This window comes from Xiphophorus hellerii, chromosome 13 (assembly GCF_003331165.1).
Source record: "Xiphophorus hellerii strain 12219 chromosome 13, Xiphophorus_hellerii-4.1, whole genome shotgun sequence".
NCBI classification, from domain to species: Eukaryota; Metazoa; Chordata; class Actinopteri; order Cyprinodontiformes; family Poeciliidae; genus Xiphophorus; species Xiphophorus hellerii.
Window position 1 is genome coordinate 27,905,356 of NC_045684.1, and position 25,013 is coordinate 27,930,368.

At 43.5% G+C, this 25,013-nt stretch overlaps 1 protein-coding gene across 4 annotated transcripts in view; it reads left to right on the forward strand.

The window, feature by feature from the left end:
- ptprua (protein tyrosine phosphatase receptor type Ua) overlaps positions 1-25,013 on the forward strand; it is a 197,328-nt gene that overhangs the window by 124,630 nt on the left and 47,685 nt on the right. For all 4 annotated transcript variants that reach the window (XM_032580837.1, XM_032580838.1, XM_032580839.1 and 1 more), the window contains exons 9-13: positions 1,184-1,293; positions 7,381-7,582; positions 9,507-9,609; positions 15,835-16,114; positions 17,999-18,035. In XM_032580837.1, the coding sequence (XP_032436728.1) occupies positions 1,184-1,293; positions 7,381-7,582; positions 9,507-9,609; positions 15,835-16,114; positions 17,999-18,035 (732 nt within the window). The remainder of the gene's footprint in view (positions 1-1,183; positions 1,294-7,380; positions 7,583-9,506; positions 9,610-15,834; positions 16,115-17,998; positions 18,036-25,013) is intronic.

The window sequence follows — 25,013 nt, forward strand, 5'->3', positions numbered from 1 at the left end:
CTGTAGAGAGATCAGTGTTTTCTTTTTAGCTATGTTGAGTACTTGCTTCAGACTACCTTCTAAGAAAACTAGACTCAGATCAGGATTAGATTTTTTTCAAAGAATTATATAATAAGGCCTTGTCTGCAGTGATATGGGTACTACTCCAGTCAGTTGCAGTACACAGTGGACTACGATGTACCAGAGTTCACTTTTAGGACTATCTGGTCTCCATAGACCAAAGCAAGAGCTGTGTCTGCATTTTTGGCACAAAGTCCAGCTCTTTCCTAGACTTGCACTGGACTCTAACATGGAAGTTTCCAGTCATTCGTTAAGAGAGCGGGATGAAACTCAGTTCCCAACCAGGAAAAGGAATACTGCTGCCTCTGGGCCTAAGGTCTCTCTATGGGAAGGAGTTTAAGTATATTAGTGTCTTGTTTGTGAAGGATGAGATGGATGGACTGACTTGGAACTTGACTGCAGTAATGGGATGCTGCCAGAGCCTTGCCTTGTAAAGAAAGAGCAGAAGCAAAAAGCAAAGTTGTGTTTGAAAATGTCGATTTTCACCAACACTCACAGTCCAGTCTCATTGAGGTTGAACTATTTCACATGAACGAAAAGGCAAAACTTTGCATGTCTAGATGTTTGAAGCTGGTGGAAACTTAGCCCAAAGAAACATATGTAGCTGAGTCTGCAGGGAAAGGTGTGTTTCAATACTACTCCACATTTAGGAGCCACTCTGTAAAGTCAGTCACAGAAATAAATAACATAGATGGAAGTTTATTTTTCTAATGTGACCAAATAGGAAAAGGTAAGCCAGTTAGAATACTACCAAGTCCTGGAGTGGTATAATAATTATTGTATTAGAAGAGTAAATGATCTTATTTGTCAGGCTCTACGGTAAATTAATTCACTGTATTAATTTAGTATAACTCCACAAGGACGGTTGTGCTGCCATGATGTAGACGTTGTGCAACATCAGGAGACAGGATCTCAATATATCCTGATGTCTGGGGCCGAGCCGGGCCAGTTTTCCTCTGTCCCCTCCCTCTCCTCTATCCTTTCTAGCCCTTGTGTCTTTTTTCTCTTTCTCCTTTATCTTTGTCTGTCAAAAGTGTTTGCACCCACTAGCCTGCCCACACAACACTCCATTTACTCGAGACAGTTTGTTTCAGCCGAGGCTGTTTATTTTGTCTCGCTTTAGTTCCTGGGGGAATCGCTCCAGAGTCTTTAACCTTCACTCCACTCGACGACATGATCTTCCTCAAGTGGGAGGAGCCTGTAGAGCCCAACGGTCTCATCACACAGTATGAGGTAAGATATGAGGTTTGTTTTCACTTTGACCTGTTGCAGAACCCACTTTCACACTTCATTAAATTTACAGTACATTTCCATATACTAATAAAGCAGAGGCTGTAAATACATAGGAGAATAAACTTCCAGAAAATTGTAAAACAGCCAAAAACATTGACTTCCTTTAAATCTAGACTAAAAACCCACTTGTTTAGGGCTTCCGTTGGAACGCTAATAAACGAAACACTGACCAACATTTTGATGTGTTATGACGACATTTGGTAAAATGTAATTGTTGAATGTGTGTTCTATGACTTTGTATTTTTGTGTTTTTATGATGTAAAGACTTCCGTACGGCTTCGAGGCGATTCTGGTCCACCATCCGGCGTCTCAGGGGGGGGAAGCGGTGCAGCACCAACACTGTTTATAGTGGGGATGGTGTGCTGCTGACCTCTACTCGGGACGTTGTGGGCCGGTGGGCAGAGTACTTCGAAGACCTCCTCAATCCCACCAACATGCCTTCCACTGAGGAAGCGGAGCCTGGGGACTCTGGGTTGGGCTCTCCAATCTCTGGGGGCGAGGTCACCGAGGTGGTTAAAAAGCTCCTCGGTGGCAAGGCCCCGGGAGTGGATGAGATCCGCCCGGAGTTCCTTAAGGCTCTGGATGTTGTAGGGTTGTGTTGGTTGACGCGACTCTGCAATGTCGCATGGACATCGGGGGCAGTTCCCCTGGATTGGCAGACTGGGGTGGTGGTCCCCCTGTTCAAAAAGGGGGACCGGAGGGTGTGCTCCAATTATAGAGGGGTCACACTCTTAAGCCTCCCTGGCAAGGTCTATTCAGGGGTCCTGGAGAGGAGGGTCCGTCGGATAGTCGAACCTCGGATTCAGGAAGAGCAGTGTGGTTTTCGTCCTGGTCGTGGAACGCTGGACCAGCTCTACACCCTCGGCAGGGTCCTGGAGGGTGCATGGGAGTTCGCCCAACCAGTCTACATGTGTTTTGTGGACTTGGAGAAGGCGTTCGACCGTGTCCCTCGGGGAGCCCTGTGGGGGGTTCTCCGGGAGTATGGGGTACCGGGCCCTTTGATACGGGCTGTCAGGTCCCTGTATGACCGGTGTCAGAGTCTGGTCCGCATTGCCGGCAGCAAGTCGGGCTCGTTTCCGGTGAGAGTTGGACTCCGCCAGGGCTGCCCTTTGTCACCGATTCTGTTCATCACTTTCATGGACAGAATTTCTAGGCGCAGCCAAGGTGTTGAGGGGATCCGATTTGGTGGCCTTAGGATCTCATCTCTGCTTTTCGCAGACGATGTGGTCCTTTTGGCTTCATCAGATCGTGATCTGCAGCTCTCGCTGGAGCGGTTCGCAGCCGAGTGTGAAGCGGCCGGGATGGGGATCAGTGCCTCCAAATCCGAGGCCATGGTCTTGAGCCGGAAAAGGGTAGAGTGCCTTCTCCGGGTCAGGGGGGGTGTCCTGCCCCAAGTGGAGGAGTTTAAGTATCTCGGGATCTTGTTCACGAATGGGGGAAGAAGGGAGCGGGAGGTCGACAGGCGGATTGGCGCAGCGTCTGCTGTCAAGCGGGCGCTGTACCGGTCCGTCGTGGTGAAGAGAGAGCTGAGCCAAAAAGCGAAGCTCTCGATTTACCGGTCGATCTACGTTCCCACCCTCATCTATGGTCATGAGCTTTGGGTCATGACCGAAAGAACGAGATCGCGGATACAAGCGGCCGAAATGGGTTTTCTCCGTAGGGTGGCTGGGCTCTCCCTTAGAGATAGGGTGAGAAGCTCAGTCATCCGGGAGGGACTCAGAGTAGAGCCGCTGCTCCTTCACATCGAGAGGAGCCAGTTGAGGTGGCTCGGGCATCTGGTCAGGATGCCTCCTGGACGCCTCCCTGGTGAGGTGTTCCGGGCACGTCCCACCGGGAGGAGGCCCCGGGGAAGACCCAGGACACGCTGGAGGGACTATGTCTCTCGGCTGGCCTGGGAACGCCTCGGGATTCCCCCGGAGGAGCTAGAAGAAGTGGCTGGGGAGAGGGAAGTCTGGGCCTCCCTTCTGAAGCTGCTACCCCCGCGACCCGACCTCGGATAAGCGGAAGAAGATGGATGGATGGATGATGTAAAGCACTTTGAACTGCCTTGTTGCTGAGATGTGTATACAAATGAAGTTGATTGATTGATTCATTGATTGAGATGGATGCTTCCACAAGAGGCCAATGTTAAATGTCATTATTGACAATCAGGGCTGAGCATCCAGCCTTCAGGATAAGAAGCGAACATTCTGCTGGACACAAACTGTTCAGATTTTTTCCTTCAGGTCAGTTATACAGAGACTGTTTCTGCATCTGATGAACAAACACCTAACAGCCTGAGTAGCCAGGCTGCTTGGTGATTTTAGATTTTTGTTTGGATCAAAAAATCAAAAATAGGATTTTTTTTGATTTTGTTATAATTCTTTTTCCTTTCTTTATAATAAAAAATGGCTACAAATATATCTACATATTGTTCCTTCATCCTTATTTTATTTCCCTTATAGTTTATATATTTACATTCTAGTATAAATATATATTGTGTTATATTTATACTAGTGGCGAGACTCGTTAATTGCAAAGTCTGTAATGAATTAATTGTGATTGATTGCATTTTAATTAAACTGTGTATTGACAAAATAAGCTACATTTTAATTCAAAAATCCCTTTTGCTGCTAGATTTTTTAATAAATAGACATGGGAACTCAAGAAAAAGTATATTTGTTTCTAATTTATTATTATTCAGGTTCTTCAGCCATCACATTTTTGCAAAGTGTTCTTCTATCCATTCAGCTTTTCAGTGTTTCAGGAATTCTTGATCATTCACAGCACTTCTTTAGAAATGTGGACATTAGCATTAGCGCCTGTGCTGCTGCTACATGTTTAGCATTAAGATGCTATTTTAGGCTTCACTGACAGGCTAACTCCTTTTAGCACAACTTTAACACAATAGCCTTTTCCTGCATCCAATCAGATCAGTTCTTGAAGCAAGCTGTACCCCCCAGTGGGCCGAGAGAAGCGTATTTGTGTTGTTTGCGGATGTCGCTTGTGCGTCAGATTTATGGGCCTACCAGAAACAAGAGGATACAAAGTTCCATTCCTGATTAATAATTAATGTCTTGATGCTGTGAGCCCCTGAAAAAAAAGTCTATTTGTCTGTGCCATCGTCTTGGCAGATAAATCAGATTCTGTTGGGTTTTTTTTAATATAGTGATCTCTGACCTACCAGAGACCAATGTAGTCTGGGCTTTCAGCTATGAACCCTCACTATTGATGACAGTCTCAGAGGCATTCGAGAAAGAAATTAGAAATTGAGCTGCACTTGCTTGGAAAGTTCAGATTGAACAAATAACACAAAGAGTCGACAGAATAAAAGACGGCAATGCGACTTTCATGTGATTGAAAGACTTGACAAGCTGACTAGGCTTGATGCAGAGTTCAGAAAAAAATCTTCTCAGTGGGATCCATCAGCAGTGTTTTATAAATACTCTTGATGTCACTGAATTTAGTGCATAAAAATACTTTTTTGTATGCACAAAAATAATAAATTACTGACAGTCTAAAAGGAAACGTCCTGTACATTGCCATGTTTCGATCCAGCAGTGAATCCTCACTGTATGCCAGAAGGAACTCGATAAACACTGATAATTCATTTAATAGTGTTTGAAAAGCTGCTTGTTAGTGTCTGGTCATGAAGAAGCTCTGGTATTCCCCTCTTGGGTGCAGCTGATTGGACCCAACCAAAGCAGTTTTTAGAAAAAGTGCGATGGACTGTCACTAGCTCACGCCTACACCTCCGTCTTTCCCTGCAGGTCTGCAGAGTGGATGGATAGTTCAGCTCATTCTCCCTACATTAAATAAATCTTTTAAACATACAGAAACCCCTACAGCGTGGAAGTTGTTGATGACAGCCCAGTCTTTAAAGCTGTGAATATATGCAACATATCTAACTACTGTGTGTTACCGGCTACGCTAAAAATAGCTAAAAAAAAAAAATGGTTGTCAGGTTTTTTGTGGAGCTTCTTAATAATGGTCATAATCTGAACCCTTTCCAGTCTGGTTTACCACTTCTACCCAACTCCTGTCCGTCTGCTCATGATCAGATTTATGCAGGTGACTCTTATTAAGACATGCATGATGTTTACAAAAAATGATTAAACAGAACACACTCAATTATTTTCCCGTATGGTAAAGAGCAGGAATTAGCTCTGGGGAAATCATTGACTCAAATCTGTATTTTTAAAGTTTTTTCTGGCTCTGGCGGTCGTTATTTACATCAGATCAGGAAATGGGGAGAAATAGAAGAGGGGAAAAACATGTAGCAAAGGACCTAGAGTGGTGATACACCTGTGTGTCGCTTCCATTCCTCCCGCTAGAGCTAGAGAAGTGAGTTATCCACTTCTCTAGTTCTAAGAAGTAGCTAGAACCACAAAATAGAACCAGAGTCCTATTTCATTATTCCGAGCTGCGGTATTCAGGCTTTGAACACTAATGTTTTGAAGTAAACGCTTCAACCAACACAATTTGCCAAATTCCTTTGGTTGTATTTACCCAGAATGCACTCCACTGTAGTCTGCTTCCTGATTCTGGAGCGGTCTGCGGTCCATTTGGCGTTCACACAAGAGTTCATTTCAGTCAAACCCAGACCTGGATTTGTAGGCGGACCCCAATTTGGGAGTCCAACTGTACATTTTATAATGAATTTAGAAAATAATTAGAAGAAAAATTCACAAATATAAATTAATTTAGTTATCTGCATCACACAGCCACATTTCCTTACAAAAGACAGAGCAGATTTTGGATAATGATCTCTTGGATAATGATGTTTTGTATCCCAGGTGGGTACAAAACATGTGTATGGTCACTATGAACCCACCTATTTACTATGAGTGTACAAAATGTTCTGTGGAAAATGATTTCTCTTCATACTCCACAAAAGTCAGGTACAAAATTACAAATAGGAAACTTCTGTACAAAATCGCTGGCCATGTTAATTTCCTACATGTTTCGCAGGTTTTAAAATTTCATCCCGTCTGCCATGGAGATCACTGCTTCGACTGGAACCAATGTTCCCTCTGGAGCTCTTTGCAGTCATTTGCTATGGCAACTTTAAGCATAAGATAGAGGAGACTATTAGACCATACTGTCCCTAAAATGTGTCAAGAAGGTAATTGGTACCTGTTTTAATGACGGATGGAAGCCGTCTAACTGGAGAAGCAGGTCTTAAAGGCTCGACTTCCTTTGAGGAGTTGTGATGCAGCTTTGCAGTGTCTGTTATAGGTGGGCAGATCAATAATATCGATGCCAAGTCAGTATCAGTATCTCACTGTGGTGAGATTGATAGTTTAGTTTCAGATTCTCTTCTTGAAATTGTATTTTATTTCTGTGTTGTAGGCTCTCAGCTATAAATATTATGCTTTGATTTATTCTCATTTAGCACTTTATTTAGGAAAAATTCACACAAATCATTTTATTAAAGTGTTTTGTAGACGGCTACAAATTTTGTCCAAATTCCGTCTTAGGTTTGAACAAAATTAATTCAAAGGAAAAACCACAAAAAAATTGTTGGTATGTCAAACTTAAATAAAAAGTATCTATTGATATTGATATCGATATCTGTATTGATTTCAATATCAAGATCAGCGATATATGCCATGTATTTACTTTGTATCAGATCAATACCAAAAATTTGCACGCCTCTAGTTTGTGTGGCTGAAAAAACTAAATCTCAATACAGCCATCGTCAAGAACTTAGAAAGTTCTAAAAAGAATTTTCAGATTTTTCCATGATTGTAAAAGAAGTTGGTCACATATTTGGACTCATGCAAGTATAGAAATATTTCCTCACATTTTCTCACTAAGCTGAAATGATCTCTCCAGTACATTTAATGGCTAACCAAGCACATGTTTTTTTTTTTTATTTGAAAAACAGCCTGACGAATATTTTTATGAAGAACATTGCAATTTTCTTTCAGAATCAGCTTGGAAAAACAAATGAGGTGTTATGTTCATGTTATTTATCGCATGATTATTCTTTAATCAGTCTTGTTTGTTCCTGTTTTCTTTTCCCGTCTGTTTATCTGTTTGCAGATCAGCTACCAGAGCATTGAATCCTCTGACCCGGGCATCAACGTTCCCGGTCCTCGCCGCACCGTCTCCAAGCTGAGGAATGAAACCTACCACATGTTCTCGGGCCTGCACCCCGGAACCACCTACCTGGTCTCTGTTCGGGCTCGCACGGCCAAAGGCTTCGGCCAGACCGCTCTCACAGAGATCACTACCAACATATCTGGTGAGCCTGCAGTGAGGCTGATAGATGTCCTGTGTGTAACCCCAAAAGATGATTCTCGTCAATAACAAAACAAGAAGCCCTTTTTGAGATTTAATATTCCAGCCTGTAATAAACAGCATCCAAGAAAACTAAAAAAATAAAAATAAAAAAAACAACCTATTCAACATTTCTCACCAGCAAAGATGACTGAGCGAGAACTTGTTTTTTTCTTCTTCAAAAAGAACAAAATTGATTTCCTCATATACTTTTAAATTCTACAAATTATCCTCATTCATGCACAGCCAAAACGGCTTTCAGATGCACACTCGCTTTATTGGAGAGAAAACAAATTATAGCTAACTACAAATGTTCAGGATGGGTAGTTTGAGGGAAAAACAGCTTTGTTTTCTGTTCTCCCATTGAAAGGCCCCACACAACAGAACAGAAATTAGAGGCTAAGACTGCAGGTATGGAACGGCTATGAATTGTGAGTTGGTGATTTCTGTCCATTAAATGTGTTTAGGCTGAGACATTACTGGGATGTATTTGCATTAAATCATGTGGAGGCTGTAGAGAATTGCTTGTTGTGTTAGTCTGAGAAATGAGAGTCGTTCCCACTTTTTTAGAGCCGCTCTGTGGTTTCAGCTTGGGAGTTGTTAATTACCACTTTTTAAAATCACAACTCTGATGAGAATCACATGCGGTTTTTTTACCATGAAAAAAAAACTTACATGTCTTACATGCGATTCACATCATTCACGTAAAAAATGGTGTGAACCTCAAGTGCATCTTCCATGTGGTACGTGGTTTTCACATGGGATTTTTCTGTCAGGAACCATATGGAGGAAAACTAAACAAAACTGAAGAGCCAGAAACGAACTTAAAAAACCCAAAACTAGGAAAAGAGAACAAAATACATCGACTTCATGAAGGGGTGTCTGTGTTTATTAAACACGGATTTGGCTTCGATAGAAAGAAAGAGTTGACAAAAGAAAGTTCATTTATACCTCAAAACTGTTTGATCTTTTCTGTTGCTCTACAATAATATATATCCCATAGTATTTATTACAGCTATATCCAGATAGCCAATAAAAAAATACAGATTTTGCAGATTTGTGTAGCTGACATCATTGAAAAGCAGCCATGTTTACACGCTAGCATGGCAGCACAGCTAGCTACTGGACAAATTTAGCTCATCTAGTGGTTCCTTAAATTTAACATTTAAGGAGTTTTATCTCTTGACAGTGCTTTTTTGGCTTTGCAAATCATTAACGTTGTGTAAGAACTGTTAGAATATTAAGAATTAGTTCAGTCAGAGCTCCAGTTTAAGCTAAGCTAGCAGGTCCATAAAGAGCTAAAAGAAACTAAAAGGATTTTGTTAGCAAAGATGAAAAATGCATAGCTTTAATATTATACTTATTATAGTGAACGGAACGCACTGGTCCTGTAGATCTCAACTGTTTTTGTGTCTTATTGGTGGCAGAATTACACAAACATTCACCTCTTCCATTTCACCCTGAGCTTGTATGTTGTTCTCATAGCTACAGCTCTTTACTTCACTACACACTTCCAATTAATTTACAATCTGTAATAAAGCGAGGAAAACTCCACCTCAGAGCTCCCAGAGTTTTGCTGAGGTTGTGCAACTTTGACATGAATCCTAATTATGTTTAAAAGCCTCTTGTTTTCTGTGTAGCCGGCTGCTGCTTCCCGTCAGCAGACAATGGCAGCGTGTGGGAGGTCTACTGGTACACAAGGGATCCGTTTGAGTAATGAAAAGAGATCGCGCTCCGGCTCCTTTCATATGCAGCTGAAAAAAATCTCTCAGCAAAAGTCTTAAAAACATTAAAATCGACAATTTGGGGTTTCATGTGGAATATTTCTGTAGTGTGCATGTCTTTGACATGTCTCTCTAAGGCGTGTGTGTGTGCGTGTTTTTCTCCAGCCCCTGTGTTCGACTATGAAGACATCCCGTCTCCGCTGAGCGAGTCAGAGAGCACCATCACCGTGCTGCTGCGCCCTGCCCTGGGGAGGGGGGCGCCTGTCAGGTACGGCTAATAAATGCTCCTCAGCTACGCCAGCGCTCAATCACTGCTGCTCTGCGCAGGTATTTATAGCTGCAGTCACAAAGAGCTCTGTGGGGCATCGGGAAGTGGTTCGTTAGGCTCTGGATGCAGCAGACGCATTTCAAAAGCAAACGGTGTCATGTTATGCTAACCTAGCTCGTCTAGCTAACCTGGCTTCCAATTCTTCGGTTAAAAGGTTTAAAGAGTACCTATATATCTTTTAAACCCCTTTTATTATGTCAAAAAAATATGTATTTAATTAGAACAATCGCTAAATACTCCTCCATGGGCTGCCACCTTATCGTGGTGGAGGGGTTTGAGTGTCCCAATGATCCTAGGAGCTATGCTGTCTGGGGCTTCATGCCCCTGGTAGGGTCACCCAAGGCAGACAGGTCCTAGGTGAGGGACCAGACAAAGAGCAGCCCAAAGACCCCAATGATGAAGGAAAACTTTGGACTTGGTGTTCCCTCGCCCGGACGCGGGTCACCGGGGCCCCACTCTGGAGCCAGGCCTGGAGGGGGGGCACGATGGCGAGCGTCTGGTGGCCGGGCTTTTACCCATGGAGCCCGGCCGGGCTCAGCCCGAAGAGGAAACATGGGCCCCCCCTCCCATGGGCCCACCACCCGTGGGAGGGGCCAAAGGGGTCGGGTGCAGTGTGGGATGGGTGGCAGCAGAGGGAGGGGACCCTGGCGGTCCGATCCTCGGTTGCAGAAACTGGCTCTTGGGACGTGGAATGTCACCTCTCTGGTGGGGAAGGAGCCGGAGCTAGTGCGTGAGGTCGAGAGGTTCCGGCTAGAAATAGTCGGTCTCACCTCGACGCACGGCTCTGGTTCTGGAACCAGTCTCCTTGAGAGGGGCTGGACATACTTCCACTCTGGAGTTGCCCAGGGTGAGAGGCGTCGGGCAGGAGTGGGCATACTTGTTGCTCCCCATCTCGGCGCCTGTACGTTGGGGTTTACCCCGGTGAACGAGAGGGTAGCATCCCTCCGCCTACGGGTGGGGGGACGGGTTCTGACTGTCGTTTGTGCTTACGGGCCGAACGACAGTTCAGATTACCCACCCTTTTTGGAGTCCTTAGAGGGGGTACTGGAGAGTGCTCCTCCTGGGGACTCCCTTGTTCTGCTGGGGGACTTCAACGCTCACGTGGGCAATGACAGTGAGACCTGGAGGGGCGTGGTTGGGAGGAACGGCCCGCCCGACCTGAACTCGAGCGGTGTTCTGTTGCTGGACTTCTGTGCTCGCCATGGATTGTCCATAACGAACACCATGTTCAAGCATAAGGGTGTCCATATGTGCACTTGGCACCAGGACACCCTAGGCCGCAGTTCGATGATCGACTTTGTCATCGTTTCATCGGATCTGCGGCCGTATGTCTTGGACACTCGGGTGAAGAGAGGTGCGGAGCTGTCCACTGACCACTACCTGGTGGTGAGTTGGCTCCGGTGGTGGGGGCGAAAGCCGGTCAGACCTGGCAGGCCCAAACGTGTTGTGAGGGTCTGCTGGGAACGTCTGGCGGAATCCCCTGTGAGACGGAGCTTTAACTCCCATCTCCGGCAAAACTTCGAACACGTCCCGGGGGAGGTGGGGGACATGGAGTCTGAGTGGACCGTGTTCCGTGCCTCCATTGTCGAGGCGGCCGATCGGAGCTGTGGCCGCAAGGTTGTCGGTGCCTGTCGCGGCGGCAACCCTCGAACCCGCTGGTGGACACCTTCGGTGAGGGATGCCGTCAGGCTGAAGAAGGAGTCCTATCGGGCCTTTTTGGCCTGTGGGACTCCGGAAGCAGCTGATGGGTACCGGCGGGCGAAGCGGCATGCGGCTCGGGCGGTTGCTGAGGCAAAAACCCGGGCGTGGGAGGAGTTTGGAGAGGCCATGGAGAAAGACTTCCGTACGGCTTCGAGGCGATTCTGGTCCACCATCCGGCGTCTCAGGGGGGGGAAGCGGTGCAGCACCAACACTGTTTATAGTGGGGATGGTGTGCTGCTGACCTCTACTCGGGACGTTGTGGGCCGGTGGGCAGAGTACTTCGAAGACCTCCTCAATCCCACCAACATGCCTTCCACTGAGGAAGCGGAGCCTGGGGACTCTGGGTTGGGCTCTCCAATCTCTGGGGACGAGGTCGCCGAGGTGGTTAAAAAGCTCCTCGGTGGCAGGGCCCCGGGGGTGGATGAGATCCGCCCGGAGTTCCTTAAGGCTCTGGATGTTGTAGGGTTGTGTTGGTTGACGCGACTCTGCAATGTCGCATGGACATCGGGGGCAGTTCCCCTGGATTGGCAGACTGGGGTGGTGGTCCCCCTGTTCAAAAAGGGGGACCGGAGGGTGTGCTCCAATTATAGAGGGGTCACACTCTTAAGCCTCCCTGGCAAGGTCTATTCAGGGGTCCTGGAGAGGAGGGTCCGTCGGATAGTCGAACCTCGGATTCAGGAAGAGCAGTGTGGTTTTCGTCCTGGTCGTGGAACGCTGGACCAGCTCTACACCCTCGGCAGGGTCCTGGAGGGTGCATGGGAGTTCGCCCAACCAGTCTACATGTGTTTTGTGGACCTGGAGAAGGCGTTCGACCGTGTCCCTCGGGGAGCCCTGTGGGGGGTTCTCCGGGAGTATGGGGTACCGGGCCCTTTGATACGGGCTGTCAGGTCCCTGTATGACCGGTGTCAGAGTCTGGTCCGCATTGCCGGCAGTAAGTCGGGCTCGTTTCCGGTGAGAGTTGGACTCCGCCAGGGCTGCCCTTTGTCACCGATTCTGTTCATCACTTTCATGGACAGAATTTCTAGGCGCAGCCAAGGTGTTGAGGGGATCCGATTTGGTGGCCTTAGGATCTCATCTCTGCTTTTTGCAGACGATGTGGTCCTTTTGGCTTCATCAGATCGTGATCTGCAGCTCTCGCTGGAGCGGTTCGCAGCCGAGTGTGACGCGGCCGGGATGAGGATCAGTGCCTCCAAATCCGAGGCCATGGTCTTGAGCCGGAAAAGGGTAGAGTGCCTTCTCCGGGTCAGGGGGGGTGTCCTGCCCCAAGTGGAGGAGTTTAAGTATCTCGGGATCTTGTTCACGAATGGGGGAAGAAGGGAGCGGGAGATCGACAGGCGGATTGGCGCAGCGTCTGCTGTCAAGCGGGCGCTGTACCGGTCCGTCGTGGTGAAGAGAGAGCTGAGCCAAAAAGCGAAGCTCTCGATTTACCGGTCGATCTACGTTCCCACCCTCATCTATGGTCATGAGCTTTGGGTCATGACCGAAAGAACGAGATCGCGGATACAAGCGGCCGAAATGGGTTTTCTCCGTAGGGTGGCTGGGCTCTCCCTTAGAGATAGGGTGAGAAGCTCAGTCATCCGGGAGGGACTCAGAGTAGAGCCGCTGCTCCTTCACATCGAGAGGAGCCAGTTGAGGTGGCTCGGGCATCTGGTCAGGATGCCTCCTAGACGCCTCCCTGGTGAGGTGTTCCGGGCACGTCCCACCGGGAGGAGGCCCCGGGGAAGACCCAGGACACGCTGGAGGGACTATGTCTCTCGGCTGGCCTGGGAACGCCTCGGGATTCCCCCGGAGGAGCTAGAAGAAGTGGCTGGGGAGAGGGAAGTCTGGGCCTCCCTTCTGAAGCTGCTACCCCCGCGACCCGACCTCGGATAAGCGGAAGAAGATGGATGGATGGATGGATGGATGGATGGAATCGCTAAATACAGTTGAACCCAGAAGTCTACATACACCCTTAATGAAGTGAAATCATACTAAACTTCTCTTGTTTTAGGACAGTTACAATTATTTCTATTTGCTAAATTCTACAACAGTAAGAAAAAGAATGACAGATTTATGTATTCAGGTCTTCTAAATCAGAAGTTTACATACAGAATGATTACTGTTTCTTAAAACAGCGAGGGGAAGCCCAGATGATGATTTATGGCTGACATGGACGATGAAGCACTTTGAAATGCCTTGCTGCTGAAATGTGCTATACAAATAAAATTTGATTTGATTTTGATTTGATTTTGAAGGCAGAGACATGGAAGAGACAAAGCGCAGACAGCCGTGGTAAAGTGGTCAGCGTTTATTTCCAAACAAAATAACAATCTGGTCATGAGCAACTGGCATGAACAGGAACCAACCAAACACAACAAGTAACAAACAAGAACCCTGCAAGGAACCAAAGCCAAACAGGAACTTAAATCGCATAGGAGATGGGTGAGCAGGACAACTAATGAGGGAACACAGGTGGAAAAACACCAATTAGATTGACAGGAACATAAAGGCTGAGCTAGTTTAGCAGTTTTCTAGAAGTTTGTTCCAGATTTGTGGTTAAAAGAAGCTGAACACTGCTTCTCTATGTCTTAAAGACGCTCTGATTGTTGTGATCGCTGGAAAGATAATCTTAAGAGATATTCCTGGTAGGCAATCAGGAAGCGAAGTGACAGAAACACGGACAGGAATCAGATATATACAGAAGACAGAATAACTGCCATGGTGTAACTTTTTGTGTCACCTTTTCTCTGATAAAAACAATCCACAAAAACTATTGCGAGTTCTTCTTCCTCGTCCGCCATGTTTGTTTCCTCTCAACTCACCTTTGATCTCTGGGGTTTTACATGATTTGTTGAGAGTAATCGGTCGATGTGTTGTCTTCGCTGTGTGGATGGACGCCGCACACTCTGGTGAGGTGTATATCTGTGATTTTTTTTTATCGTCTTGTGTGATCTCTCGGGTTTCAAAAATCAACCGGCAATTTTAAAAAGTTGCCATGTGAACCGGGCAGCAGTCTTTTTGCTCCAAAAATAAGCAAAAAGACTCATTTTATGGCTTGTTTTTGCTCCATCTTTCTTCCTTTCAACTATAGCCAGCTTTCCTGTGCCATCTTAAGGACTCTCCCTCACCGCAAGATGGCCGCCATATTTCACAAGAGAGATAAAGTGCTTGGGTCCATGTTCTATGTTAATTTTACCCCTTAGATACTTTTTTTGGTTATTTTTATTCACATCTGACCCACCTGCTTTTAGAAGGTACATGAAACTCCATAAAGAGCAGACTTGGGAAGTGAAGATCTATTTCCTCACCTTAACTTTGGATCTTGGCAGCTCAGATGATGGACTGAAAAATAGGATGTTCAATGCTTGGGATGTTGTTTTATAAGCAAACCCTGTTTGTTCACACAGTAACTGGAATGACTGGAAACTAGTAACTAAGTAGTTGATTCTTAAAGGCAAATGGCAAAAGAGAAATGTATACAGGTGCACATCACATTTTTTAGCATTTTTATTTGTGGAAAAACTTCACAAAGCAAACTCCCAACAAAGTACATTGACATTTTTTTGACATAAGGTCATAAAAATGTGGAAAAGTACTTTTGCAATGGGCTGGAAATGGTGACGGTGAAAAGTAAATGGTTCCAGGGTTTATCATTCCAATACTGCAGAAAGTGAATAAATCCTGTAACGTGGCTCCCTCGGTCACTGCCTCACACGGCTCTGAACTGACAGCAAACTACTAATCATATGCCGACAGCTGCTGGTTGCTGTTTCCCTGTAACTGGCATCCGAATCCAATTTTAGCCTAAATGTCGGATTTAGACAAATCTGATCCACCGCATCTTAATGAAACAGCATTTCTCCAGGAAATAAGGAAGAATGGGAGCTGATTCAATCTGTAGTGTGCTGAGGTTCTGTCACATAGGACAGCATGGTTCTGTCAGGGTGACCAAGCGATAAAGCCTCTGCTTACTGAACCAGTTTCATGTAGTGAGTATAAAATAAATCCAGACATTGTGATACATTAAATAGTAGAGGTATTGTGTTCTTTTTTTTGCTGTTCATCTTTCAGCACAATCAAGTAACTACGTTACTGTCAGTTGTTAAAAATAGCAAAGATTTTAAATTTGCCGTTGCAATTTCGCGCCTTGAAATTGTGCCTCTGTGTCTTTAAGAAGGAGCTCAGAAAGAGCAGGAATGTGATGACATGTTGAGACCACAAAGTTTCTCATTATGATATATATATATATAATATAATTTACAAAAATTTATTCAGTTCTATAATGTAACAATGTACCAAAACAAAAAAGGAGACACCTGCTGAAAGCTGTCTCTGGTTTGCTCACACATGGGGCTATGATGTCATATTGGAAGCTTGTCAAACACAGTCTTAAAAATGAAAAAAAGAAATAAAACTTTGGGGCCCTTAGCTCCGGCCCTTGTAAGTCCAGGTAGTAACTGTAGAGGTCTGATCTGTCTCTCCCAGTGCCTACCAGGTGGTGGTGGTGGAGGAGGACGGCTCCCGCCGGGTGAGAAGGAGAGAGCTGGGCACCGTCGACTGCTTCCCTATGGCCAACTCTCACAGCGAGGCTCAGGCCAAAGGGGCCCCGCATTACTACACAGCTGAGCTGGCCCCCAGCAGTCTGCCTGAGGCCACACCTTTCACTGTGGGGGACAACCACACCTACAATGGCTACTGGAACAGTCCTTTAGACCCCACCAAGAACTACCTCATCTACTTCCAGGCTACCAGCAACTTCAAAGGGGTAGGAACCATTACCCATAAGCCCTTTGGTCCACTCCACTGGTTTGTTTCAGCAACCTTTACTGTCGGTTCAGGTTAGAGCCTGACTGACTGGAAGCCAGTGGGCAGGAAGATAGAAAGAGGAAGTAGAATGGTGTGAGATCTGCCATGTTTGAGTTTTGTTCTTAATGATGAACTCATCATTTCTGAATGAAGCAGAGAGGAAAACAATATCTGGCCCCTGAAACAACTTAATTATTAAAAGTTTTAAATATTTAACACTATACATAATCCACCTATATGTCTGTCTGTCTGTCTGTCTGTCTGTCTATCCATCCATCCATCCCTCCATTTTCTATCACCCTTGTCCTTAGTGGGGTCAGGAGGTGCTGGTGTCTATCTCCAGCTACGTTCCGGGCGAGAGGCGGGGTCACCCTGGACAGGTCACCAGTCTGTCGCAGGGCAACACAGAAACAGACAGGACACACAACCATACACACACACTGACACCTAGGGAGAATTTAGAAAGACTAATTAACCTAACAGTCATGTTTTTGGACTGTGGGAGGAAGCCGGAGAACCTGGAGAGAACCCAGCATGCACAGGGAGAACATGCTAACTCCGTGCAGAAAGACACTGGGTTGGGAATCGAACCCAGGACCTTCTTGCTGCAAGGCAACAGTGCTACCAACTGCAACTTGTCTATCTATCTATACTTCATAATTAGGCACCCCTTTGTATTTTCCTCACACACTGTCGTGTCTCATAGTGTCTGATTAAAATCTCTCCACTTTGAATGTAATCATCAATTCTCCCATAGCGAAGCATCATTTGTTTTACCTGCACATATTTCCATCTCCAGTATATTTCCTAAAATATATTTGTGTTTTGGGGGAGATTAGATTTTGAGTGAGAGTGGAGAGAAAACTAATTATTCTGACAATTACCTGGGCTAAATGAGATGTTTCAGACTTAGTGTGGACGGCGAGCCTCCGCCGTACTGAAAACAGTAATTGCTTCCAGCTAATATTCCGTCAGTGGGGCCTGAAAGACGGGTGATTGGAGAATCAAGTTTTTGTGCAAAACACAGAAACTGTATCCTTCCTCTTTGTGTCATTTCTGCTGGAGCATTTCCGATTGATCCAAAATATCCATTACTTCAAGCTTAACAGCCGCTCCGTGCTGCACCTTATAAAATAACAAATAATTACGTTTGTATGTTTTGGTGTTTCGATGTACCATAAACACTTAATTTTTTTTATCCTGCTCTAGATTGGTGAATTATCTTTATTTGCTTCTTTACGGTCTTCACAAAGCAACAGGAGCCGAAAATGTCTCATCGCCACTTTGATCTTACATGCTTTCAAACACATCATTAAAATAGCAGCTCGCTTTAGCTCTGGCTAATTAACCTTTATTTCAGATGTAAATACCTTCTCTTTAAACCAGAGGTTTTTTCCAAGCTCCATCAAACGGAGCCGTATGCCGTTCGGATTTTTCTTTAATTTACAACCAGCACTGTTTGAGGCCTTTAACAGTAAAATAATCTGACCTTTTATGGATTTGAAAAATATTCAATATCAAGGTCTCCAAACTGATGCCGTTTGGATTCTGATGTTAATAAATCTTAAAATAGTAAATATACTTGTGTGTCTTGTTAAACGGTTAAACACTAAAGCTTTACTCCAACTGGTACGTCTAGAGCGCTGGCCTTACAGCTGACTGGCAGATTATTTTCTGTAGATCTGGCCAAAACCTGATCTCATTCACCAAATGCTATAAAAAAAAATTGATCTTTTTTGCATGTTTAAGATGACATAATGCTCTTTTTTTCCCTTAGTTTTGTTTTCTTCATGGAATCAGCCAGAAATGAACAAACTGACTCTTTTCTTATTTTTCCCAACAGGAGACCAGGATAAACTGTATTCGAATTGCTCGCAAAGGTAAGCCTCATTCATCAGTTCTGAGGTTTTTCTGTTGACAGCAAAATGTAATTATCACCTGCTTTCATTTCAATAAACCTTACAAACAGAGGCCTGTATGTATGAAATGAGCTGGTGTAAGGCATATGAAAGAGTAGTGGTCTACTCAGGGTAATAAAGAAACTGTGTGTGTGTGCGGGGGTGTGTGTGTGTGTGGGTAGGCGTGTACATACTTGCTTGCTCAGCATCTTGCTGAAAATGCTTTTTTGTCATAGTTGTTAGTAACGGTCATTATGAATTCAACTTCCTCAAGGTTAAAGCATACAATTTGTTTTGGTTGCTACCATAGGAAAAAAATGTATTAGTGAATATCAACCTAAGGCTCAAACATACTCAGGCGTAATATTTTGTGAACCATGCAGACTCTACGCATTCTGTTAGTGCTCGGTGGTGATTTTGTTGTCAAGCAAACCGATTGCCTACATTTCTCGTGACAGATTCCTTCATTTCCCACAATCCAAATGGATACTTGCTAGCTTAATGAGCTAGTTTAGCATCCAGCCTAAATTTTTCTCCACCACACCAGCTATCACACACCTGTTAGTGCAGCAGAAAGCGGCAGTCTTGCTGCTGCGCGTCCTTGGACTGTTTGCACTGACTCGCAGCATCATACAAAACAGTTTGATATGAACGCTGTTTTCCACCAACAGCAGTGTTGTTTGCAGTTTCCAAATTCGCGTACAAGGGCTTAAAAAGGTACCGTTGTGCCGACTTGTACAGCGGACATCTGCATTGATTCCACTTCAAGTACGCACGAACCTCTGCTAAGTTAGGTGTGCCTCAGTATATGGGGGCCCTTTACTGACAACCCTTTATTTTTAAAGCAATGATTCCAGGAAGCGTAAACTGCTACTTCTTTAACTTTTTGTTGAGGCAAGATGTGCTGCAGTGTAAACATACAAAAGAAGGCTAGAGAAACATTTTTCATTTCAGAACTCCAGTTAATAAACGGTTGGTGCCTATTTCCACTGGTCACCAGGTCAGGGCTACTTAGAGAAACCAATTAACATAAAAGTTAAATTTGTGGACTGTGGGAGGAATCTGGAGTACCCAGAGAAAACCCACAGACACACAGAGAGAACATGCAGACTCAAAGGAAGAAATTCAAGTCTTGGACCTTGTAGTTGTAAGGCAACCATACCAACCTCCTCCGCCATGCCTAGAAACAAAACAGAAAAGGGAGCAATCTGAACCAAAGGTCAAGAAACAACACCAGGATGATTAGACCAACACAGAGAGCAGAACGTAAGAAAGAACTCAGATCTTCTCCATAAAAACTGAGGATGAAATAACTGCAGGTACTAAACAGCAATGGGTAAAGACCCACCAATCACACCAAACTGTGTGAATATCTTCATTATTTATTAATTTAATTTTAATTTGTTGTCATCTTATACTCAAGGGCATCATGGTTCTGTGTGATAAGTAGTATTACATTCCATCCACACACCGTGGTTTGAATAACGGCCCCCCAAAGTGAGGTTTTGATCTCTTCTGACCAGAGCACCTTCTTCTTCATGGATTGTGTCTCCAACATGACATGTGGCTAACTGTAAACAGAACAACCTGCCTGGATACATTGGGTTGGTTTATCACATCAAATCCCTGTTAATCTCTCCTGAAACTACTTCCATCAGGACCGTTTCAGGGGCAACGAGACGGATGTTGGATGTCACTGGACCCTGCAGAGGTCAGAGACATGGAGAGCAGGACTCTGGAAAGCTAACACTGAAGCTCAGGTTTTCTAACTGACACCCTTGATGTCTCAGAGGGCTTTGAGATCCAAAGAGCCAAGATGTTTCCCATCTTGTCTGTCCTGAGAGACAGGAAGGTCCAGAACTGTTTGCCTGAGAGACGGGGTCCGTTAGGACGGCAGTTCATATAGAGAGAAGGAAGAAAGACCACAGAGGGAGTTTTTTCATCTATGATTACAACTGAAAAAGGTTAGAACTCTAGAGAAAGATTTCTGAAAAACGTGAAAAATAATTCCGCCTGGAGTTCTGCAGCCGTTTTACCTGCATCTGCATACAGAAGACAGCAGTGGGAGGAAGCAGAGGACACGCTGAAATCACATTTGTCTCAGAGGTGCCTCTGAATCTCATCCCGGCTTTTTCCTCATTCCCTCACAGCAGCTCGTCTTTTCTTTGCCTTTTTCTTAATGCAGAATCCAACCGGCATTAGCTGACAATATGTTTATTAGATATTAAATTTTGCTGAAAGCTTTTCCATCCCCCCCACAAGACAGGCTGTCTATTCATGTCGGCTTAACCACTTAAAAAGCGTCAAATTCACATTCTAGTTCATTCAGAACATTTGATGTTTTTGCTTCAAATCCACTTGACAACTCAATGCAATCGCAGCATAGCATAAATTCTCAAGATGTCTCTATTTATTCATGCTTTGCCGTAAATATAATAGGCCAGACCTTAACAATGAACAAATGTTGAAGTAGCAGCAGCATGCCATTAGCTAAAGCTGCAGTATGTAGCTTTTATAAACAATTTTTTTTCTTTTTTTACATTTTTCTTAAAATGATCACTATGTCTTGACAGTAGAATTTGAGACAGATAAATGAATCCATAAGTAATTCAGTTATTCATTTACAGAATTTGTCATGATCTGTAGAGAGTCTGTATTGGTTTTTGTTGTTCATAATTGCCAGATTATGCCACCATGAATAAATGAACTCATTTTGTGTAGAATCTTATTTTTCCATTAAAAACTGAATTCAGCCTTCTACAGCTACCATTTTAAAGCCAGCTAGATTTGGGTTCATTATTTCTATTTAGCAACACATAGTGCAGAAAGACAAGAAGTTGTCCATAACTAATAGAAAAAAATCACATATAATTCAAATGTATGAGGATTACAAACTGACTGCACTGTAGGATAAAATGCATCTGGTACAAGACTAAAAATCCCTCTATATGTTTTATGGATGAGATCTCATGTGAGAATATACAATTTTTCCTAAACACTGGTATGAGTTTCAAGGCAATATTACATTCATAAGTGCTACTGTGAAGTATTAAATCAGAAGAGGAATATACATTTAAATCTGTAAGATAAAGTTTAATATTTTGTATCTTTTATGCAAAAAGAGAGAAAATACTCCTCTTTTTAAAAAAGCAAACAGAAAAAACCAGGCCACTTCTCTTAAAATATTATCAAAATGTAAATAAAGTTGACATCACAGTTCAAAAAAATTGCATAAACACTACCTTTGAACAAAAAACAACGTAAAAAGCATATTTTTCATGTGTTTTCTAGAGTTAAAACCCAGTGAATCTTCAGCCACAGAAAATGATCTGAACGTGTGGTTTGAGAAACATAACAGCTACAATATTCATTTGACATTAGATACAAATTAAAATGATGCGACAACAATTCAAACGTGTAAAAACAAGCAGAGGGAAAATTTCAATATATTACGTAGTGACAACGAATAATTGTCAGTTTTTTGCAACAGTGGAAGTTTGTTTTTCTCATTGACTAAATTCTTTAGCTGCAGAAAACAGAAATTAGTTCCTAATGGAAAAATGAAATTGAGGTTGTTTATTCTTATTGGCATAATTTGGCAATAATGAGCAACACAAAATGAACTCCAGACTGAGCTCTGAAATTCCTCATCAGAACAGAGTGATAGCCAGGAGGCAACTTCAGAGAAAATGAGAGCAGAAATATGATTTATCTTTAAATGAATCTGGTAAAAGAAAAAGAAAAGGAAAAAAAAAACTCGTGGTTTACACATAAAATAACTTGAGAATATCCAACGTGCTGTCATATTCAGGAAATCTGAATATGATATCACTTTTTATGTCTTATTGCCTGACTGATTCCCAGCAAAGCTACAGGAAATCATCACATTCAGCAGATTTAGATCGTTTCTTAGTGGCTGCACATTATTAACACACAGGTGTTTGAAGCTTATTGATTCAGTTTTTTATTTTTTTATTTTTCTTTCTTTTGGCTGTACAAAGTAGGATTTTAGTCACTTTCAGTGCAGTGGAATTATTTATGTGTATCTCAGAGCTAATGACTTGTGTTTGTGTTATGTAGTGAAGCAGCTCTGCAGAGCGACGACGTGACTAATGGAAGACTCTCCTCCACCAGGAGGTTTATTCGCTGCTTTCCTATGCTACCAGAATAATGAAATGTGTCTTTTCTGATCAATTTCAAGCCAGCGAGCTGATAATATTAAATATCACTGTGAAACACGCCATTAGCTGTTTTAGTTCACGTCTATTAAACCCAGTGGACATTCTGAGGACGACCACAGCTGGATCTTTTGTTGCTCCAATTAAATTTTCTGCAATAGCCAGTTTCATAATGTGACCCAAAGGCAGAATGACTCACCCTGCAGGATTAGTGGGATTGCTCAAAGACTGCCAGCCTGGATCTTTTGCTCTGAGCTAAAAGTCTCTACAGCTTCATAAACCAAACACAGCGTTTTGCTGCTCATACTGCTTATTCAGACACTTTCTGTCACACAGCAGCAAACACTGATGTCATTCATGACCTGAAAGGCCAGCACGTAGTGTGAAAGGTGGAAGATGGATCTTTTTTCAAAATTTTTTTTTTCCCGGTTTAATCCATCATCTGAAAAAAAAAAACGTAACTGCAAACCTCCCAAAACACAACTGTTCACTCAAAACGGCGGACCAGGCAAGGAGGGTGTTAATCATCGAAACAGCCAAGAGCTTCACAGCTCAGTGGGACAATCGGTCAACATGACAATCCTAATGGAGGAATGGCAGAAAGTGATCTACTGTTGAGGATAAGGATCCCTGTTTGGAATAAGTCATGTAAGGGTCAGAACAACCTGGTTATAGCCATAGGAACACATTTTGTCCCTTATAGGCGAACTCTTCCACGTGTGTTGAAAAGCTCTCACTGTACATGGACCTGAACGCATCAACCCCACCGTGTTGACGCTGAAGAACTTATTATTATAACTGCGCTGCTGTGTGAGGTCTGTGCTCTTCTTCTGCGCATGTGAGTTTCAAACTGTTCACACAGGACTCTCATTGCGGTTGTATTTAATAAGTAGTCTGAATTACCATGCAAAAACAATAAAATCATATTTAAGCTAAAAGTCAGAACTGAGCATCGAGACCTGCTGTGTGAAAGTAACACACTGTCGTCAGAACCAAACAGCTCAGTCTACACAACTGTATGCTAAAAATTAATTTCAAAACTAACTAAGTGGGCAGATGAGCAATGACAACGCTTTCTTTACATCCTTTTTTTGTGTTTTTATCTTAATTATTGCCTGTGTGAATGTGTCCCATGTCAACAACCAGATGCAAAATATTGTTTCGTCAGACCTAACGATTAACGACGAAAGCCAATTTTTCCAGATTTTTATTTGTGAGGTTTTCTATCGTCAGCCTCGTAAACAACTCTTCAGACCGTAAGGTGACAGACGAGAAGGAAGAACGCAGCCTTTAATAGAACTAGGGCATCGGTTTAATCTGATTCCCGGAGCTTCGTCTCTCCCAAGCCAGAAATGCTTGGCTTGTCTTTCCAGAAGCTGCTGCTGCTGATATCAGAGGTTTTGTTGTAGCGCAGCCACAAGAGGTTAAGTATAGCCTAGAAGCATCATGTGGAGGTGATTGTTACCCGACACACACTGCTTTAGGTAAATGATGCCACATCAGTGCCTTTATTTGCGTTCGATACCACAGCATATCCAATTAGATCACCAGTGAAGCCAGGCTGCCATGTGTTTGAGCCATGTTGAAAAAAATCTGCTGATGAGCAACTGTCAGACTTGGTGTACACAACATAAATACGCCACTGCCATCAAATTTTCATAAACATGATTTAAATATTCCAGAACTAATTGGATTAGATTACTTTATAAACCGTGTGGCTGTATCTGTCTGCGCTGGTGAATAGTTATTCACCTCAGCATGCTGAATGCTTGGAATGGCTCCAACTGACGGCAAACCAACCTACTTTCTAACGTACTGAGCTACTATTTGACAACTAATTGACACTGAACATTTATTATCAGATCATTAAGCATTAAAAAAGGAATAATAGGTGGCAATAGTAACATACTCCATATTCCTGATGACATCCGTACATTAATTTTACACCCTTCATCCCAAAACGCACATGCTGTGCAAACTGCATATTTCAGACATTTGATCTTCCATAAAATGTTTCATAACTTCATGCTAAGACTAAGTTGAGACATTTTTTATGTCAGTGTATATATTTATAGAGGGAAATCTGAAAACATTGGCAGCAGTAGCTCAGCAGTACCTTCCTGCAGGAAGGTGTCACCTTTAAACAGAACCCCGGACCAGATGAAGCTTTTATTTAAAAAATAAATAGAGAAAATAGTTAAAAACTGAATTAACAACAAAAAAAACCCCACTAAGTTGACTAACTTGGTCAAACATGACATGTTAAAATAAACTGCAACAAAAAATAAGAAAGCATGATGTCACTCAGAGCACAAAGCACAGAATTAGACCGCACATGATCACCGATACTTGATCTAATTTATTTCTGTCAATATTGGGACCAATTCAGATCGGTGCATTTCTAGTTCTCTAGTTATAAGAGTAGAATATGAGGCTGGTCTTTTAAGTCAGGTTAAGCTTGTGAAGCTATTAGTGTATTTCAGTTTATTGTACTGGTGCAGAGTTATCAAATAAATTTGTAATTCAGTACATTTATGTCTGCGTTTAAAAAACGAGAAACTTTATAGGTCAGTACTGCTCTGTTTTTCTGGATCGGATCAGAATCAGACGATACTAAACCTCAGATATCGGTGTCGGTATCTGTGAAAAGAATGGATCGGTGCATCCCTACATGGAACCAGCAGAACCTGCAGTCTGGTGGGAACATCTGGATCAGTCAGATGATTATTACGGATTTGAGAAGTAGAATTTTAGATTCTCTTCTGAATTTGACAGACAGCTA